Genomic DNA, 23,034 nt, shown 5'->3' with positions numbered 1-23,034 from the left:
CATTTAGCTGTGTTGCTCATTCCACAAATACCTGATCCTTATATAATAGGCCTATACCCTTCCGAAGTGCATATTTTACTATCATCCTTTTCCACAAGGCACTTCCTTGCGTCTCTCTCCCATATTGGACTGTCTCTTTCTTCCAACTTTTCCTGGCAGTGTCCGAGCACGAAAATAGCGTTTGTTCACCACCAAGTGTCACTGTTGCACAGCCTAACACACAGACACACACAGGCCAGGGAGGAGGGCTTACAGTACAGTACAGTACAGTACAGTACAGTACAGTACAGTACAGTACAGTACAGTACAGTACAGTACAGTACAGTACAGTACAGTACAGTACCACTCACTTAAGACGGGTCTGATTTTCCAAGTAACATGCAGTCAGTTTCAGGCAGTGCAGAATGTAAACAAGCAACGTAAAGTGTGGCTACATGCTGCCGTACGGTGCTGAAAACTTATTATATTATGAATTTCCGAAATGCATATAAATATTGATAAAAACTATAACTAAGGGTATTTTTTCTATTATTTCAGTTAGTTTTAGTTCGTTTTGTGAACACAATACAGTTTAGTTATCGTTTTTTTTTTTTTTTTTTTTTTATTAGTTAACTAAACTAAAATGTTTTTTTTAATTCTAGTTTTAGTTTTTTAGTTCGTTTTAGTTAACTATTATAACCTTGGTGTGCGTATGTGTGTGTGTGTGTTTGTGTGTGCGTGCGTGCGTGCGTGCGTGCGCGCGTGCGTGCGTGTGTGCGTGTGTGTGTGTGTGTGTGTAGGTAACCTGCTGCTCCTGGCTGCGGTCAGTCATTTCGGGGCGCGTCTCCATCGTCCCAGACTCATCGCTCTGGGATGTCTCCTCATGGCTGTGGGAGCGCTGCTCACCGGCCTGCCTCACTTCTTCATGGACCGGTAAACACAGGGACCCCTTTAGCTGAGACACATGAAGCAGGGACCCCCTATAGCTGAGAGAGATGAAGCAGGGACCCCCTTAGCTGAGAGAGATGAAGCAGGGACCCCCTTAGCTGAGACACATGAAGCAGGGACCCCCTATAGCTGAGAGAGAGATGAAGCAGGGACCCCCTTAGCTGAGAGAGATGAAGCAGGGACCCCCTTAGCTGAGAGAGATGAAGCAGGGACCCCCTTAGCTGAGAGAGATGAAGCAGGGACCCCCTTAGCTGAGAGAGATGAAGCAGGGACCCCCTTAGCTGAGAGAGAGATGAAGCAGGGACCCCCTTAGCTGAGAGAGATGAAGCAGGGACCCCCTTAGCTGAGAGAGAGATGAAGCAGGGACCCCCTTAGCTGAGACACATGAAGCAGGGACCCCCTTAGCTGAGAGAGAGATGAAGCAGGGACCCCCTTAGCTGAGACACATGAAGCAGGGACCCCCTTAGCTGAGAGAGATGAAGCAGGGACCCCCTTAGCTGAGACACATGAAGCAGGGACCCCCTTAGCTGAGACACATGAAGCAGGGACCCCCTTAGCTGAGACACATGAAGCAGGGACCCCCTATAGCTGAGAGAGATGAAGCAGGGACCCCCTTAGCTGAGAGAGATGAAGCAGGGACCCCCTTAGCTGAGAGAGATGAAGCAGGGACCCCCTTAGCTGAGAGAGATGAAGCAGGGACCCCCTTAGCTGAGAGAGATGAAGCAGGGACCCCCTTAGCTGAGAGAGATGAAGCAGGGACCCCCTTAGCTGAGAGAGAGATGAAGCAGGGACCCCCTTAGCTGAGACACATGAAGCAGGGACCCCCTTAGCTGAGACACATGAAGCAGGGACCCCCTATAGCTGAGAGAGATGAAGCAGGGACCCCCTTAGCTGAGAGAGATGAAGCAGGGACCCCCTTAGCTGAGAGAGATGAAGCAGGGACCCCCTTAGCTGAGAGAGATGAAGCAGGGACCCCCTTAGCTGAGAGAGATGAAGCAGGGACCCCCTTAGCTGAGAGAGATGAAGCAGGGACCCCCTTAGCTGAGAGAGAGATGAAGCAGGGACCCCCTTAGCTGAGACACATGAAGCAGGGACCCCCTTAGCTGAGAGAGATGAAGCAGGGACCCCCTTAGCTGAGAGAGATGAAGCAGGGACCCCCTTAGCTGAGACACATGAAGCAGGGACCCCCTTAGCTGAGAGAGAGATGAAGCAGGGACCCCCTTAGCTGAGACACATGAAGCAGGGACCCCCTTAGCTGAGACACATGAAGCAGGGACCCCCTTAGCTGAGAGAGATGAAGCAGGGACCCCCTTAGCTGAGAGAGATGAAGCAGGGACCCCCTTAGCTGAGAGAGATGAAGCAGGGACCCCCTTAGCTGAGACACATGAAGCAGGGACCCCCTTAGCTGAGAGAGAGATGAAGCAGGGACCCCTTAGAGAGGGAGATGAAGCTCACTCACTCACTCCAAATCTAAACTATGGAATGAACTTCCCATTGCAGTCAGAACTACAGACTCACTCCCAATCTAAACTATGGAATGAACTTCCCATTGCAGTCAGAACTGCAGACTCACTCCCAATCTAAAGTATGGAATGAACTTCCCATTGCAGTCAGAACTGCAGACTCACTCCCAATCTAAACTATGGAATGAACTTCCCATTGCAGTCAGAACTGCAGACTCACTCCCAATCTAAACTATGGAATGAACTTCTCATTGCTGTCAGAACTGCAGACTCACACCCAATCTAAACTATGGAATGAACTTCCCATTGCAGTCAGAACTACAGACTCACTCCCAATCTAAACTATGGAATGAACTTCCCATTGCAGTCAGAACTACAGACTCACTCCCAATCTAAACTATGGAATGAACTTCCCATTGCAGTCAGAACTGCAGACTCACTCCCAATCTAAACTATGGAATGAACGTCCCATTGCAGTCAGAACTACAGACTCACTCCCAATCTAGCACTGTAAATCCCTGGAACATGTGACGCGTTTAAACCTAAACACCATGTGTGTAATAATAAAATGCCTAATGTTTATTAATGGTAATAAAATACAGTAGAACACGAGTTCACTCAAACACCTCACGAGAACACCTAGTGTTCAAATTCTAAACACCTATAATATGACTGACTTTGATTGTAAAAACTAAACACGTTTATGTGTTTAAAAAGTGTTACAGGCGATTAAACATGTTCTTCTGTTTATAATCTAAACACTGTCACACGTTTAAAAAGTGTTACAAATATGTGTTTAAAACAGTTTATAACCTAAATGCTTGGGTTTAGTGTGTAAACTATGGAATGAACTTCCGATTGCAGTCAGAACTGCAGACTCACTCCCAATCTAAACTATGGAATGAACTTCCGATCGCAGTCAGAACTGCAGACTCACTCCCAATCTAAACTATGGAATGAACTTCCGATCGCAGTCAGAACTGCAGACTCACTCCCAATCTAAACTATGGAATGAACTTCCGATCGCAGTCAGAACTGCAGCCTCACTCCCAATCTTCGGCCGTAGTCTGAAAACCCACCTTTTCAGACTCCGTCATGGCCCGTAGCACTTACCCTACCCCCTTAGATAGCACTTTATGTAGAATTGCATTGCATGTAGTCAACTTATGTAACTTACACTATATTGTGTTGTGAGAGTGTCGAGCGGCAAAGGAGTAGAGACCAGTCCAGGCTTTATTTCTTCCATTTTTTATCAATCACTTTGACAGTCATAATGCAATACAACCTGTCATATCCCGGGTTAAAGACCTTTTTATAGGGCAGTCCATTACCTGGTTAGCCCATACCATTCCCCAGGTAACAATAACAATATTCCCCACTCTTCAAATCACACAATGCCATTTTATATAAACTTACTACATGTATATGCACCCTCAATACCTATTCACAGTTAGTAGTTAGCATAGAAATATATACACAACCCATACAGGATTACATTCATTATAGTCCATCCCAATCCCCCCTGCTGTCCATTTCCCACTTGGTCCCTCCCGGAACTATAAAAAGGGTGCCTGTACCCGGAGGGAACTCATTTGCCCGAACACCACCCTGAGAGGAGGATGAGAGCAAACAGAGGTAAGTTTAGACATCAGAGATTTACATTCCGTCTTCACAAGTCTTCTCCTTATACTGGTCAATTAGAAAGTATAGAGATTTACATTCCGTCTTCACAAGTCTTCTCCTTATACTGGTCAATTAGAAAGTATAGAGATTTACATTCCGTCTTCACAAGTCTTCTCCTTATACTGGTCAATTAGAAAGTATAGAGATTTACATTCCGTCTTCACAAGTCTTCTCCTTATACTGGTCAATTAGAAAGTATATAGATTTACATTCCTTCTTCACAAGTCTTCTCCTTATACTGGTCAATTAGAAAGTATGCCGTCCTCTGTATTCCTAAACTAATGTGCCTTATCTCTGTTCATTGCGAATGCAATGAGCACTAACTATGAGACCCTGCAGATCATGTCTGTCTGTGTGTCTGTCCCGCTGTGACACCACCCGCCCGCCACCAGAGGGCACAGCTGTAGCACACACACACACACACACACACACACACACACACACACACACACACACAGTAGAAAACTTACAAAAAATACTAACTAAAAAGAAAAAAAAAAGTACATAATTTATTCAAAGTGTTGTTGCGTTCGCTTCCCGCGTTTGCGCGTCTTACTTGTTTGTAGGTGTATGAGGAGATCGACCACTTCAACGAATCACCGACAACTCAGTGTCCCCTTAGAGTATATATGAATAGAGACGACACCCAGAGGAAACCCTGAGCCGAAATGGACATAGTGGCCGAATTTGTCATTGCAGCTCGAGCCAGCGCTGCTCCGTTGACTATCATTGCGCACGTTCATGTGTTTGAGGCCATGAACACGTGAACGAATGTTTCATACGTGAACGCAGCACCAACGGCACAATGATAGTCAACGGCAGCGCGTTCATGTGTTTGAGGCAAATCCGTCCCATAATGCACTCTGTTCCTACCAGGAAGGAGGAGTGAAATCGCCTCATGCGCTTTTGAGCAACTTAATGCAAGTGGATGGGAGGAGAACTCTATTCATATATACTCTATGAGTGTGTCCCCCTGTATAACCTTGAGTTGCCCGCACCCACCCCCCCCCCCCCCCCCCCCTTAGCTTCAATAAATGCATTTGTTACAATTTGTGTCCTTATTTACATTATACCGTACATGTAAATACATGATTTACATTACACCATACATGTAGAATTGTGTTAGCGTCTGCATTAGGTATAGTAACGGCGTCCGCCGTTACAAGTGTATACGCATAGTTTCATTATACAGATGTTCTACTGTTAGAGAGACGTTAGGTTCTTATATGATCCTAGATGACTATGTCTATGTATGTGATGTGTTGTTGTCGTTGCTTACTGTAAATCTCTCTGGATTAACCCATTCTGAACGGGAACCCATGTTGGTGTTAGCATCATGTCGTGCTTTAGCTATTTAGAAATAGCAGACCTACAAGCTCGTAGCGCGCCACCGAGTGGCGCGCTACGAGCTTGTAGGTCTGCTATTTTTTGAAAAATCGAAGATAGATAGAATCTGATCTCAGGTCAGAATGGGTTATAATCAGACCAGTGTGTGTCCAGTGGAAACCTCGTATGAATCTGATCTCAGGTCAGAATGGGATAAATGACCACGTTGTGTAAACTGTGCATCAACAGCTACTCGTACGACACGGTGGTCCGAGGTTCCCAGAACGACAGCGGGAGCGTCGCGGCTTGTCGGAGCCCCGCGGAGCGACCTCTGACCTCTGGACACCCAGGTATGACCTCTGACCTCCGGACACCCAGGTATGACCTCTGACCTCTGACCTCTGAACTCTGACCTCTGGACACCCAGGTATGACCTCTGAACTCTGACCTCTGGACACCCAGGTATGACCTCTGACCTCTGACCTCCGGACACCCAGGTATGACCTCTGACCTCTGACCTCCGGACACCCAGGTATGACCTCTGAACTCTGACCTCTGGACACCCAGGTATCACCTCTCTAGACATTATACCACAGACTGGTTGTTAGAGGGTTTCACTAGACATTATACCCACAGACTGGTTGTTAGAGGGTTTCACTAGACATTATACCCACAGACTGGTTGTTAGAGGGTTTCACTAGACATTATACCACAGACTGGTTGTTAGAGGGTTTCACTAGACATTATACCCACAGACTGGTTGTTAGAGGGTTTCACTAGACATTATACCACAGACTGGTTGTTAGAGGGTTTCACTAGACATTATACCCACAGACTGGTTGTTAGAGGGTTTCACTAGACATTATACCACAGACTGGTTGTTAGAGGGTTTCACTAGACATTATACCCACAGACTGGTTGTTAGAGGGTTTCACTAGACATTATACCCACAGACTGGTTGTTAGAGGGTTTCACTAGGACATTATACCACAGACTGGTTGTTAGAGGGTTTCACTAGACATTATACCCACAGACTGGTTGTTAGAGGGTTTCACTAGACATTATACCACAGACTGGTTGTTAGAGGGTTTCACTAGACATTATACCACAGACTGGTTGTTAGAGGGTTTCACTAGACATTATACCACAGACTGGTTGATAGAGGGTTTCTCTAGACATTATACCCACAGACTGGTTGTTAGAGGGTTTCACTAGACATTATACCACAGACTGGTTGTTAGAGGGTTTCACTAGGACATTATACCCACAGACTGGTTGTTAGAGGGTTTCACTAGGACACTATACCCACAGACTGGTTGTTAGAGGGTTTCACTAGACATTATACCCACAGACTGGTTGTTAGAGGGTTTCACTAGGACATTATTACCACAGACTGGTTGTTAGAGGGTTTCACTAGGACATTATAACCACAGACTGGTTGTTAGAGGGTTTCACTAGGACATTATACCCACAGACTGGTTGTTAGAGGGTTTCACTAGACATTATACCCACAGACTGGTTGTTAGAGGGTTTCACTAGACATTATACCCACAGACTGGTTGTTAGAGGGTTTCACTAGGACATTATACCCACAGACTGGTTGTTAGAGGGTTTCACTAGGACATTATACCCACAGACTGGTTGTTAGAGGGTTTCACTAGACATTATACCCACAGACTGGTTGTTAGAGGGTTTCACTAGACATTATACCCACAGACTGGTTGTTAGAGGGTTTCACTAGACATTATACCCACAGACTGGTTGTTAGAGGGTTTCACTAGACATTATACCCACAGACTGGTTGTTAGAGGGTTTCACTAGGACATTATACCCACAGACTGGTTGATAGAGGGTTTCACTAGACATTATACCACAGACTGGTTGTTAGAGGGTTTCACTAGACATTATACCCACAGACTGGTTGTTAGAGGGTTTCACTAGGACATTATACCCACAGACTGGTTGTTAGAGGGTTTCACTAGGACATTATACCACAGACTGGTTGTTAGAGGGTTTCACTAGACATTATACCACAGACTGGTTGTTAGAGGGTTTCACTAGGACATTATACCCACAGACTGGTTGTTAGAGGGTTTCACTAGGACACTATACCCACAGACTGGTTGTTAGAGGGTTTCACTAGACATTATACCCACAGACTGGTTGTTAGAGGGTTTCACTAGGACATTATTACCACAGACTGGTTGTTAGAGGGTTTCACTAGGACATTATAACCACAGACTGGTTGTTAGAGGGTTTCACTAGGACATTATACCCACAGACTGGTTGTTAGAGGGTTTCACTAGACATTATACCCACAGACTGGTTGTTAGAGGGTTTCACTAGACATTATACCCACAGACTGGTTGTTAGAGGGTTTCACTAGGACATTATACCCACAGACTGGTTGTTAGAGGGTTTCACTAGGACATTATACCCACAGACTGGTTGTTAGAGGGTTTCACTAGACATTATACCCACAGACTGGTTGTTAGAGGGTTTCACTAGACATTATACCCACAGACTGGTTGTTAGAGGGTTTCACTAGACATTATACCCACAGACTGGTTGTTAGAGGGTTTCACTAGACATTATACCCACAGACTGGTTGTTAGAGGGTTTCACTAGGACATTATACCCACAGACTGGTTGTTAGAGGGTTTCACTAGGACATTATACCCACAGACTGGTTGTTAGAGGGTTTCACTAGACATTATACCCACAGACTGGTTGTTAGAGGGTTTCACTAGACATTATACCCACAGACTGGTTGTTAGAGGGTTTCACTAGACATTATACCCACAGACTGGTTGTTAGAGGGTTTCACTAGGACATTATACCCACAGACTGGTTGTTAGAGGGTTTCACTAGACATTGTACCCACAGACTGGTTGTTAGAGGGTTTCACTAGACATTATACCCACAGACTGGTTGTTAGAGGGTTTCACTAGACATTATACCCACAGACTGGTTGTTAGAGGGTTTCACTAGACATTATACCCACAGACTGGTTGTTAGAGGGTTTCACTAGACATTATACCCACAGACTGGTTGATAGAGGGTTTCACTAGACATTATACCCACAGACTGGTTGTTAGAGGGTTTCACTAGACATTATACCCACAGACTGGTTGTTAGAGGGTTTCACTAGGACATTATACCCACAGACTGGTTGTTAGAGGGTTTCACTAGGACATTATACCCACAGACTGGTTGTTAGAGGGTTTCACTAGGACATTATACCCACAGACTGGTTGTTAGAGGGTTTCACTAGGACATTATACCCACAGACTGGTTGTTAGAGGGTTTCACTAGACATTATACCCACAGACTGGTTGTTAGAGGGTTTCACTAGACATTATACCCACAGACTGGTTGTTAGAGGGTTTCACTAGACATTATACCCACAGACTGGTTGTTAGAGGGTTTCACTAGGACATTATACCCACAGACTGGTTGTTAGAGGGTTTCACTAGGACATTATACCCACAGACTGGTTGTTAGAGGGTTTCACTAGACATTATACCCACAGACTGGTTGTTAGAGGGTTTCACTAGGACATTATACCCACAGACTGGTTGTTAGAGGGTTTCACTAGGACATTATACCCACAGACTGGTTGTTAGAGGGTTTCACTAGACACTATACCCACAGACTGGTTGTTAGAGGGTTTCACTAGACATTATACCCACAGACTGGTTGTTAGAGGGTTTCACTAGACATTATACCCACAGACTGGTTGTTAGAGGGTTTCACTAGACATTATACCCACAGACTGGTTGTTAGAGGGTTTCACTAGACATTATACCCACAGACTGGTTGTTAGAGGGTTTCACTAGGACATTATACCCACAGACTGGTTGTTAGAGGGTTTCACTAGACATTATACCCACAGACTGGTTGTTAGAGGGTTTCACTAGACATTATACCACAGACTGGTTGTTAGAGGGTTTCACTATAGACATTATACCCACAGACTGATTGTTAGAGGGTTTCACTAGACATTATACCCACAGACTGGTTGTTAGAGGGTTTCACTAGGACATTATACCCACAGACTGGTTGTTAGAGGGTTTCACTAGACATTATACCACAGACTGGTTGTTAGAGGGTTTCACTATAGACATTATACCCACAGACTGGTTGTTAGAGGGTTTCACTAGACATTATACCCACAGACTGGTTGTTAGAGGGTTTCACTAGACATTATACCCACAGACTGGTTGTTAGAGGGTTTCACTAGACATTATACCCACAGACTGGTTGTTAGAGGGTTCCAACAACTTGGGATGCCCAAAAGGAGGCAAAAAGGCTGGCATTATACCCATAGATACTGTACACTGTAAATCCCTGGAACATGTGACGCGTTTAACCTAAACACCATGTGTGTAATAATAAAATGCCAAGTGTTTATTAATGGTCATAAAATACAGTAGAACACGAGTTCACTCAAACACCTCACGAGAACACCTAGTGTTCAAATTCTAAACACCTACTGTATATGACTGACTTTGATTGTAAAAACTAAACACGTTTATGTGTTTAAAAAGTGTTACAGGGATTAAACATGTTCTTCTGTTTATAATCTAAACACTGTGACACGTTTAAAAAGTGTTACAAATATGTGTTTAAAACTGTTTATAACCTAAACGCTTGGGTTTAGTGTGTAGATGCTGAACTGTGACTCACATCACATGCCTGTTGTAACATGAAAACACATGTTTTTGTACGTGTAACTCTACTGCACCTTTACTATTTGTGTCCTTGTATGCATCTCCTTTGTGTGGACATAAATTAATGGTTAAAGTGTGTGTGTGTGTGTGTGTGTGTGTGTGTGTGTGTGTGTGTGTGTGTGTGTGTGTGTGTGTGTGTGTGTGTGTGTGTGTGTGTGTGTGTGTGTGTGTGTGTGTGTGTGTGTGTGTGTGTGTGTGTGTGTGTGTGTGTGTGTGTGTGTGTGTGTGTGTGTGTGTGTGTGTGTGTGCGATAATTGGCAGTCGCCATATGTGGAGAAGGCGATGCTTTCTGTACCCGTGATCTGTATCTGAAGCACTTTGCGTTGTAGAGTTTTCTCAAGTTTGCGCATCCACTATTGTTTGAGTTCAAGAGATTTCTTGTAAAATGTGAATGCAAATAAAGATGTTAAATGTGTGCGTGCGTGTGTGTGTGTGTGTGTGCGTGCATGCGTGCGCGCGTGTGTGTGTGCGTGCGTGCGTGCGTGCGTGTGTGTGTGTGTGTGTGCGTGCGTGCGTGCGTGTCCAGCCTGTGTGATTGACAGCGGCTCCAACATGTGGGTTTATGTCCTTCTGGGAAACGTTCTGCGAGGCATCGGAGAGACGCCCGTCACTCCTCTGGGAATATCTTACATAGACGACTTCTCTAAGGCCGAGGACTCTCCATTCTACATCGGTATGTTAATTAACATTATTATCTAAGGCCGAGGACTCTCCATTCTACATCGGTATGTTAATTAACATTATTATCTAAGGCCGAGGACTCTCCCTTCTACATCGGTATGTTAATTAACATTATTATCTAAGGCCGAGGACTCTCCATTCTACATCGGTATGTTAATTAACATTATTATCTAAGGCCGAGGACTCTCCATTCTACATCGGTATGTTAATTAACATTATTATCTAAGGCCGAGGACTCTCCCTTCTACATCGGTATGTTAATTAACATTATTATCTAAGGCCGAGGACTCTCCATTCTACATCGGTATGTTAATTAACATTATTATCTAAGGCCGAGGACTCTCCATTCTACATCGGTATGTTAATTAACATTATTATCTAAGGCCGAGGACTCTCCCTTCTACATCGGTATGTTAATTAACATTATTATCTAAGGCCGAGGACTCTCCATTCTACATCGGTATGTTAATTAACATTATTATCTAAGGCCGAGGACTCTCCCTTCTACATCGGTATGTTAATTAACATTATTATCTAAGGCCGAGGACTCTCCATTCTACATCGGTATGTTAATTAACATTATTATCTAAGGCCGAGGACTCTCCCTTCTACATCGGTATGTTAATTAACATTATTATCTAAGGCCGAGGACTCTCCATTCTACATCGGTATGTTAATTAACATTATTATCTAAGGCCGAGGACTCTCCCTTCTACATCGGTATGTTAATTAACATTATTATCTAAGGCCGAGGACTCTCCCTTCTACATCGGTATGTTAATTAACATTATTATCTAAGGCCGAGGACTCTCCCTTCTACATCGGTATGTTAATTAACATTATTATCTAAGGCCGAGGACTCTCCATTCTACATCGGTATGTTAATTAACATTATTATCTAAGGCCGAGGACTCTCCCTTCTACATCGGTATGTTAATTAACATTATTATCTAAGGCCGAGGACTCTCCATTCTACATCGGTATGTTAATTAACATTATTATCTAAGGCCGAGGACTCTCCCTTCTACATCGGTATGTTAATTAACATTATTATCTAAGGCCGAGGACTCTCCATTCTACATCGGTATGTTAATTAACATTATTATCTAAGGCCGAGGACTCTCCATTCTACATCGGTATGTTAATTAACATTATTATCTAAGGCCGAGGACTCTCCCTTCTACATCGGTATGTTAATTAACATTATTATCTAAGGCCGAGGACTCTCCATTCTACATCGGTATGTTAATTAACATTATTATCTAAGGCCGAGGACTCTCCATTCTACATCGGTATGTTAATTAACATTATTATCTAAGGCCGAGGACTCTCCCTTCTACATCGGTATGTTAATTAACATTATTATCTAAGGCCGAGGACTCTCCATTCTACATCGGTATGTTAATTAACATTATTATCTAAGGCCGAGGACTCTCCCTTCTACATCGGTATGTTAATTAACATTATTATCTAAGGCCGAGGACTCTCCATTCTACATCGGTATGTTAATTAACATTATTATCTAAGGCCGAGGACTCTCCCTTCTACATCGGTATGTTAATTAACATTATTATCTAAGGCCGAGGACTCTCCATTCTACATCGGTATGTTAATTAACATTATTATCTAAGGCCGAGGACTCTCCCTTCTACATCGGTATGTTAATTAACATTATTATCTAAGGCCGAGGACTCTCCCTTCTACATCGGTATGTTAATTAACATTATTATCTAAGGCCGAGGACTCTCCCTTCTACATCGGTATGTTAATTAACATTATTATCTAAGGCCGAGGACTCTCCATTCTACATCGGTATGTTAATTAACATTATTATCTAAGGCCGAGGACTCTCCCTTCTACATCGGTATGTTAATTAACATTATTATCTAAGGCCGAGGACTCTCCATTCTACATCGGTATGTTAATTAACATTATTATCTAAGGCCGAGGACTCTCCCTTCTACATCGGTATGTTAATTAACATTATTATCTAAGGCCGAGGACTCTCCCTTCTACATCGGTATGTTAATTAACATTATTATCTAAGGCCGAGGACTCTCCCTTCTACATCGGTATGTTAATTAACATTATTATCTAAGGCAGAGGACTCTCCATTCTACATCGGTATATTAATTAACATTATTATCTAAGGCCGAGGACTCTCCCTTCTACATCGGTATGTTAATTAACATTATTATCTAAGGCCGAGGACTCTCCCTTCTACATCGGTATGTTAATTAACATTATTATCTAAGGCCGAGGACTCTCCATTCTACATCGGTATGTTAATTAACATTATTATCTAAGGCCGAGGACTCTCCATTCTACATCGGTATGTTAATTAACATTATTATCTAAGGCCGAGGACTCTCCATTCTACATCGGTATGTTAATTAACATTATTATCTAAGGCCGAGGACTCTCCCTTCTACATCGGTATGTTAATTAACATTATTATCTAAGGCCGAGGACTCTCCCTTCTACATCGGTATGTTAATTAACATTATTATCTAAGGCCGAGGACTCTCCCTTCTACATCGGTATGTTAATTAACATTATTATCTAAGGCAGAGGACTCTCCATTCTACATCGGTATGTTAATTAACATTATTATCTAAGGCCGAGGACTCTCCCTTCTACATCGGTATGTTAATTAACATTATTATCTAAGGCCGAGGACTCTCCCTTCTACATCGGTATGTTAATTAACATTATTATCTAAGGCCGAGGACTCTCCATTCTACATCGGTATGTTAATTAACATTATTACCTAAGGCCGAGGACTCTCCATTCTACATCGGTATGTTAATTAACATTATTATCTAAGGCCGAGGACTCTCCATTCTACATCGGTATATTAATTAACATTATTATCTAAGGCCGAGGACTCTCCCTTCTACATCGGTATGTTAATTAACATTATTATCTAAGGCCGAGGACTCTCCCTTCTACATCGGTATGTTAATTAACATTATTATCTAAGGCCGAGGACTCTCCATTCTACATCGGTATGTTAATTAACATTATTATCTAAGGCCGAGGACTCTCCCTTCTACATCGGTATGTTAATTAACATTATTATCTAAGGCCGAGGACTCTCCATTCTACATCGGTATGTTAATTAACATTATTATCTAAGGCCGAGGACTCTCCATTCTACATCGGTATGTTAATTAACATTATTATCTAAGGCCGAGGACTCTCCCTTCTACATCGGTATGTTAATTAACATTATTATCTAAGGCCGAGGACTCTCCCTTCTACATCGGTATGTTAATTAACATTATTATCTAAGGCCGAGGACTCTCCCTTCTACATCGGTATGTTAATTAACATTATTATCTAAGGCCGAGGACTCTCCATTCTACATCGGTATGTTAATTAACATTATTACCTAAGGCCGAGGACTCTCCATTCTACATCGGTATGTTAATTAACATTATTACCTAAGGCCGAGGACTCTCCATTCTACATCGGTATGTTAATTAACATTATTATCTAAGGCCGAGGACTCTCCATTCTACATCGGTATGTTAATTAACATTATTATCTAAGGCCGAGGACTCTCCCTTCTACATCGGTATGTTAATTAACATTATTATCTAAGGCTGAGGACTCTCCATTCTACATCGGTATGTTAATTAACATTATTACCTAAGGCCGAGGACTCTCCCTTCTACATCGGTATGTTAATTAACATTATTATCTAAGGCCGAGGACTCTCCCTTCTACATCGGTATGTTAATTAACATTATTATCTAAGGCCGAGGACTCTCCCTTCTACATCGGTATGTTAATTAACATTATTATCTAAGGCCGAGGACTCTCCATTCTACATCGGTATGTTAATTAACATTATTATCTAAGGCCGAGGACTCTCCATTCTACATCGGTATGTTAATTAACATTATTATCTAAGGCCGAGGACTCTCCATTCTACATCGGTATGTTAATTAACATTATTATCTAAGGCCGAGGACTCTACATTCTACATCGGTATGTTAATTAACATTATTATCTAAGGCCGAGGACTCTCCATTCTACATCGGTATGTTAATTAACATTATTATCTAAGGCCGAGGACTCTCCATTCTACATCGGTATGTTAATTAACATTATTATCTAAGGCCGAGGACTCTCCCTTCTACATCGGTATGTTAATTAACATTATTATCTAAGGCCGAGGACTCTCCCTTCTACATCGGTATGTTAATTAACATTATTATCTAAGGCCGAGGACTCTCCATTCTATACATCGGTATGTTAATTAACATTATTATCTAAGGCCGAGGACTCTCCATTCTACATCGGTATGTTAATTAACATTATTATCTAAGGCCGAGGACTCTCCATTCTATACATCGGTATGTTAATTAACATTATTATCTAAGGCCGAGGACTCTCCCTTCTACATCGGTATGTTAATTAACATTATTATCTAAGGCCGAGGACTCTCCATTCTACATCGGTATGTTAATTAACATTATTATCTAAGGCCGAGGACTCTCCCTTCTACATCGGTATGTTAATTAACATTATTATCTAAGGCCGAGGACTCTCCCTTCTACATCGGTATATTAATTAACATTATTATCTAAGGCCGAGGACTCTCCCTTCTACATCGGTATGTTAATTAACATTATTATCTAAGGCCGAGGACTCTCCCTTCTACATCGGTATGTTAATTAACATTATTATCTAAGGCCGAGGACTCTACATTCTACATCGGTATGTTAATTAACATTATTATCTAAGGCCGAGGACTCTCCCTTCTACATCGGTATGTTAATTAACATTATTATCTAAGGCCGAGGACTCTCCCTTCTACATCGGTATGTTAATTAACATTATTATCTAAGGCCGAGGACTCTCCCTTCTACATCGGTATGTTAATTAACATTATTATCTAAGGCCGAGGACTCTCCCTTCTACATCGGTATGTTAATTAACATTATTATCTAAGGCCGAGGACTCTCCCTTCTACATCGGTATGTTAATTAACATTATTATCTAAGGCCGAGGACTCTCCCTTCTACATCGGTATGTTAATTAACATTATTATCTAAGGCCGAGGACTCTCCATTCTACATCGGTATGTTAATTAACATTATTACCTAAGGCCGAGGACTCTCCATTCTACATCGGTATGTTAATTAACATTATTACCTAAGGCCGAGGACTCTCCATTCTACATCGGTATGTTAATTAACATTATTATCTAAGGCCGAGGACTCTCCATTCTACATCGGTATGTTAATTAACATTATTATCTAAGGCCGAGGACTCTCCCTTCTACATCGGTATGTTAATTAACATTATTATCTAAGGCTGAGGACTCTCCCTTCTACATCGGTATGTTAATTAACATTATTATCTAAGGCCGAGGACTCTCCATTCTACATCGGTATGTTAATTAACATTATTACCTAAGGCCGAGGACTCTCCCTTCTACATCGGTATGTTAATTAACATTATTATCTAAGGCCGAGGACTCTCCCTTCTACATCGGTATGTTAATTAACATTATTATCTAAGGCCGAGGACTCTCCCTTCTACATCGGTATGTTAATTAACATTATTATCTAAGGCCGAGGACTCTCCATTCTACATCGGTATGTTAATTAACATTATTATCTAAGGCCGAGGACTCTCCCTTCTACATCGGTATGTTAATTAACATTATTATCTAAGGCCGAGGACTCTCCATTCTACATCGGTATGTTAATTAACATTATTATCTAAGGCCGAGGACTCTCCATTCTACATCGGTATGTTAATTAACATTATTATCTAAGGCCGAGGACTCTCCATTCTACATCGGTATGTTAATTAACATTATTATCTAAGGCCGAGGACTCTACATTCTACATCGGTATGTTAATTAACATTATTATCTAAGGCCGAGGACTCTCCATTCTACATCGGTATGTTAATTAACATTATTATCTAAGGCCGAGGACTCTCCCTTCTACATCGGTATGTTAATTAACATTATTATCTAAGGCCGAGGACTCTCCCTTCTACATCGGTATGTTAATTAACATTATTATCTAAGGCCGAGGACTCTCCATTCTATACATCGGTATGTTAATTAACATTATTATCTAAGGCCGAGGACTCTCCATTCTACATCGGTATGTTAATTAACATTATTATCTAAGGCCGAGGACTCTCCCTTCTACATCGGTATGTTAATTAACATTATTATCTAAGGCCGAGGACTCTCCATTCTACATCGGTATGTTAATTAACATTATTATCTAAGGCCGAGGACTCTCCATTCTATACATCGGTATGTTAATTAACATTATTATCTAAGGCCGAGGACTCTCCCTTCTACATCGGTATGTTAATTAACATTATTATCTAAGGCCGAGGACTCTCCCTTCTACATCGGTATGTTAATTAACATTATTATCTAAGGCCGAGGACTCTCCATTCTACATCGGTATGCTAATTAACATTATTATCTAAGGCCGAGGACTCTCCATTCTATACATCGGTATGTTAATTAACATTATTATCTAAGGCCGAGGACTCTCCATTCTACATCGGTATGTTAATTAACATTATTATCTAAGGCCGAGGACTCTCCCTTCTACATCGATATGTTAATTAACATTATTATCTAAGGCCGAGGACTCTCCATTCTACATCGGTATGTTAATTAACATTATTATCTAAGGCCGAGGACTCTCCCTTCTACATCGGTATGTTAATTAACATTATTATCTAAGGCAGAGGACTCTCCATTCTACATCGGTATGTTAATTAACATTATTATCTAAGGCCGAGGACTCTCCATTCTACATCGGTATGTTAATTAACATTATTACCTCCTACATCTACAGCAGAGGACTCTGTATGTTAATGTGTTAACATACATCCTGTCTTCAGACTATAACTGTGACTATAACTCTGACTATAACTCTGACTATAACTCTATTTACATCCTGTCTTCAGACTATAACTGTGACTATAACTGTGACTATAACTGTGACTATAACTGTGACTATAACTCTGACTATAACTGTGACTATAACTGTGACTATAACTGTGACTATAACTGTGACTATAACTCTGACTATAACTCTGACTATAACTGTGACTATAACTCTATTTACATCCTGTCTTCAGACTATAACTGTGACTATAACTGTGACTATAACTGTGACTATAACTGCGACTATAACTGTGACTATAACTGTGACTATAACTGTGACTATAACTGTGACTATAACTCTGACTATAACTGTGACTATAACTGTGACTATAACTCTGACTATAACTGTGACTATAACTGTGACTATAACTCTGACTATAACTGTGACTATAACTGTGACTATAACTGTGACTATAACTCTGACTATAACTCTATTTACAGCTTGTCTTCAGACTATAACTGTGACTATAACTGTGACTATAACTCTGACTATAACTCTGACTATAACTCTGACTATAACTCTATTTACAGCTTGTCTTCAGACTATAACTGTGACTATAACTCTGACTATAACTCTGACTATAACTCTATTTACAGCTTGTCTTCAGACTATAACTGTGACTATAACTGTGACTATAACTCTGACTATAACTCTATTTACAGCTTGTCTTCAGACTATAACTGTGACTATAACTGTGACTATAACTCTGACTATAACTCTGACTATAACTCTGACTATAACTCTGACTATAACTCTATTTACAGCTTGTCTTCAGACTATAACTGTGACTATAACTCTGACTATAACTCTGACTATAACTCTATTTACAGCTTGTCTTCAGACTATAACTGTGACTATAACTGTGACTATAACTCTGACTATAACTCTGACTATAACTGTGACTATAACTCTGACTATAACTCTGACTATAACTCTGACTATAACTCTGACTATAACTCTGACTATAACTCTATTTACAGCTTGTCTTCAGACTATAACTGTGACTATAACTGTGACTATAACTATGACTATAACTATATTTACAGCCTGTCTTCAGACTATAACTGTGACTATAACTCTGACTATAACTCTGACTATAACTGTGACTATAACTGTGACTATAACTCTGACTATAACTCTGACTATAACTGTGACTATAACTGTGACTATAACTCTGACTATAACTGTGACTATAACTCTGACTATAACTCTATTTACAGCTTGTCTTCAGACTATAAGTCTACTGGGTCCGATGTTTGGCTTCCTGTTGGGATCGTACTGCGCCAAACTCTACGTGGACGTTGGATATGTTGACCTGGGTACGTATATCGTACATACATACATACATACATACATACATACATACATACATACATACATACATACATGTACTCTCAGACAGTAATGTGTACTTTAATGTGTACTCTCAGACAGTAATGTGTATTTAATGTGTACTCTCAGACAGTAATGTGTACTTTAATGTGTACTCTCAGACAGTAATGTGTATTTAATGTGTACTCTCAGACAGTAATGTGTATTTAATGTGTACTCTCAGACAGTAATGTGTATTTAATGTGTACTCTCAGACAGTAATGTGTATTTAATGTGTACTCTCAGACAGTAATGTGTATTTAATGTGTACTCTCAGACAGTAATGTGTATTTAACGTGTACTTCCAGACAGTAATGTGTATTTAATGTGTACTCTCAGACAGTAATGTGTATTTAATGTGTACTCTCAGACAGTAATGTGTATTTAACGTGTACTTCCAGACAGTAATGTGTATTTAATGTGTACTCTCAGACAGTAATGTGTATTTAATGTGTACTCTCAGACAGTAATGTGTATTTAACGTGTACTTCCAGACAGTGTGAGTATTGGTCCTCAGGATGCTCGCTGGGTGGGGGCGTGGTGGCTGGGCTTCCTGGTGTCTGCTGCCATCTTGCTGTTGGCAGGTAGAACTGCAACCACTAAGAAAAACCACAATAAAAAATATATTTTTTGATTTTTTTTCCAGTTTTTTTCACGTTTTTCCAGTTTTCTCAGATTTTCCCCATTTAGATTTTCTTCTTAGTTTCCTGTAACATTTCTACCTCTGTCGACAGGCATTCCCTTCTGGTTCCTGCCGCGCTCTCTGCCTCAGCAAGACCCCGCCCCCAACCACGCCCTCAATGACCTCACAGACCCCGCCCCCAACCACGCCCTCAATGACCTCAAAGACCCTGCCCCCAACCACGCCCTCAATGACCTCACAGACCCCACCCCCAACCACGCCCTCAATGACCTCACAGACCCCTTCCCCAACCGTGACCCCGACGACCTCACAGAAGACCTAGTTGACCTCGCCGCTGACCCCCGTGACCTCCCAGAGGTCACCCTGAACACTGTCAGTAAGGTCAAACTGACTGAAGGTTAGAGGTCAAGAGGTCAAGTTTAATACAATTAACCCATTCTGACCTGAGATCAGATTCATACGAGGTTTCCACTGGACACACACTGGTCTGATTAACTAAAACTGAATATTGGAGGTAAAACTAGAACGGATACAACGACCTGCCTGCCGTCGCTCTGGGGATCTTCTAACATGTGCTAACGTTAGCTCACATGTGCTAACGTTAGCTCACATGTGCTAACGTTAGCTCACATGTGCTAACATTAGCTCACATGTGCTAACGTGTGCTAACGTTAGCTCACATATGCTAACGTTAGCTCACATGTGCTAACGTTAGCTCACGTGTGCTAACGTTAGCTCACATGTGCTAACGTTAGCTCACATGTGCTAACGTGTGCTAACGTTAGCTCACATGTGCTAACGTGTACTAACGTTAGCTCCAATGTGCTAACGTGTGCTAACGGATCTCTTCGTCGCTCTTATAGCAGGCTTCCTGCCCTCTCTGAAGCGTCTCCTGGGAACGCCCACCTACTTCCTGCTGCTGTGCGGCAGCGTCCTGAAGTTCAACTCCTTCATCGGTCTGCTGACCTTCAAGGCCAAGTTCATGGAGACGCAGTTTGGTCTGACCGCGTCCAGGGCCAACTTCCTCATAGGTAGGTGTGGTCTGACCATCCAGGCCAACTTCCTCATAGGTAGGTGTGGTCTGACCATCCAGGCCAACTTCCTCATAGGTAGGTGTATTAATTTATTCCAGGTGTGCTGAACCTGGTTAGGGTCAGTGTTAATAAAGTATTAATTTATTCCAGGTGTGTTAGGGTTAGTGTTAATGAGGTATTAATTTATTCCAGGTGTGCTTAACCTGGTTATGGTTAGTGTTAATCAGTGTTGGGCGCGTTACTTTAAAAAAGTAATTAGTTATAGTTACTAGTTACTTCTCCAAAAAAGTAACTGAGTTAGTAACTGAATTACTCTATTGTAAAAGTAACTAGTTACTAGGAAAAGTAACTATTTGCGTAAAAAAAAGTTGTAATATGTCTAAGAATTTGGATTGTTTTTGGGAGCAGGTTTCACAAGGTGCATAGAGTAGAACAGCATAGACAGGTACTTACAAGTTACAACTTACACATAAGACATAATAACCTTTTGCCATGAGGGAGAAATAAACTTCAACTTCAATATTGCACTTCAATATAATATTTATTGAACCTCAACAGTAAACCAGGTGTAATTGCCTACATCAGTGGCTCTCAAACTTTTTGGACCTCAAAAGTCCAACAACTTCAGACAAGACAACTGGTAGACAATACTGTCTAATTAAAGACACAAATTGGCTCAGAACTTAAGACAATTGGTCAGTGGTCAGTCACACACACACACACACACACACACACACACACACACACACACACACACACACACACACACACACACACACACACACACACACACACACACGAGAGGCCCTCCCCTGCATCTCTCTCTCTCTCTCTCTCTCTCTCTCCTGCAAGCACGCATGCAGTCAGGCTGTCAACATTAGCTTTAGCATTAGCATGGTCTGTGTAGCATCAAGCTTTCACAACTGACTGCAGTGCTATGTTTGTTTTATTCTAACGGTGTGAAGCCCAACACACACCGGCTCCGTCCGACGCGGCGCGGTGCGGCACGTTGCCGCGCCGCCTGGAAAATGGAACTGGTTCTATCGGCGCACCAGGCGACGCAGCGTGACGGAGCCGGTGTGTGTTGGGCTTCATGTTTGCAGCAGCAGGATGAGCAGCAGCAGCAGCCCCATTGCACACACGCACACACACAGTGTGTGTGTGCGTGTGTGCAATGGGGCTGCTGTGTGTGTGTCACACACACAGTCACAGACACACACACTGTCAGCCGGCCCGTGGTAACAGAAAGCTTGGGGACGCTTAACATAATAACGGAGCACATTTCATTGTCAGTGACGGTAACTGCGTTGTAACAATGACAATTGCAATTAATTAGATTACCCGTTACTGAAAAAAATAACGACATTAGGTAGCGCCGTTTGTTTAAACGCCGTTATACCGATATATAATATATACAGATATTATATAACACTGGTGTTAATGAGGTATCAATTTATCCCAGGTGTGCTGAACCTGGTTAGTGTTAATGAGGTATTAATTTATTCCAGGTGTGTTATGGTTAGTGTTAATGAGGTATTAATTTATTCCAGGTGTGCTGAACCTGGTTAGTGTTAATGAGGTATTAATTTATTCCAGGTGTGTTAGGATTAGTGTTAATGAGGTATTCATTTATTCCAGGTGTGCTGAACCTGCCTGCCGTCGCTCTGGGGATCTTCCTGGGGGGCGTGGCCATGAAGAGGTGCAGACTGGGCGTGGCCTCCGGCGCCCAGGTGTCCTTCGTCACCTCGTTAGCGGCCTACCTGCTGCTGACGCTGCACTTTGTCACCAGGTGTGACAACGTCCGCGTGGCCGGCCTCACCGCGCACTACAACGGGTTGGTTTACCTTTACCTATAACTAACTAACACTACAACGGGTTGGTTTACCTTTACCTATAACTAACTAACACTACAACAGGTTGGTTTAACTAACTAACAGTAACTATCTAACTAACACTAAAACAGGTTGGTTTATACCTAACTATCTATCTATCTATCTATCTATCTAACTAACACTACAACGGGTTGGATGTTAATGTCAAGACTGAGGTTAGGGTTAGTGACCTACGTGGCCGGTTGAGACTGAGGTTAGGGTTAGTGACCTACGTGGCCGGTTGAGACTGAGGTTAGGGTTAGTGACCTACGTGGCCGGTTAAGACTGAGGTTAGGATTAGGGATAGTGGTAGTAATCTGTCAGACTAACGGGAGGTTGGAACAATGACATGTTACCT

General features: G+C 42.0%; 1 protein-coding gene across 1 annotated transcript in view; it reads left to right on the top strand.

Annotated features, from left to right (window-relative positions):
• The window catches only part of LOC310865925 (solute carrier organic anion transporter family member 1C1-like), a gene marked incomplete at both ends in the record, with an annotated part of 28,398 nt that overhangs the window by 1,548 nt on the left and 3,816 nt on the right, over nucleotides 1-23,034 (top strand). The window contains 8 exons of the mRNA XM_083775125.1: nucleotides 780-912; nucleotides 5,649-5,749; nucleotides 10,659-10,805; nucleotides 18,978-19,076; nucleotides 19,623-19,712; nucleotides 19,863-20,168; nucleotides 20,635-20,802; nucleotides 22,444-22,639. Of these exons, the coding sequence (XP_083631251.1) occupies nucleotides 780-912; nucleotides 5,649-5,749; nucleotides 10,659-10,805; nucleotides 18,978-19,076; nucleotides 19,623-19,712; nucleotides 19,863-20,168; nucleotides 20,635-20,802; nucleotides 22,444-22,639 (1,240 nt within the window). The remainder of the gene's footprint in view (nucleotides 1-779; nucleotides 913-5,648; nucleotides 5,750-10,658; nucleotides 10,806-18,977; nucleotides 19,077-19,622; nucleotides 19,713-19,862; nucleotides 20,169-20,634; nucleotides 20,803-22,443; nucleotides 22,640-23,034) is intronic.

The sequence above is a fragment of the Protomyctophum parallelum genome (genome assembly GCF_964188405.1).
Source record: "Protomyctophum parallelum genome assembly, chromosome: 10".
NCBI classification, from domain to species: Eukaryota; Metazoa; Chordata; class Actinopteri; order Myctophiformes; family Myctophidae; genus Protomyctophum; species Protomyctophum parallelum.
This window is presented reverse-complemented; position numbering and strand designations above follow the sequence as displayed.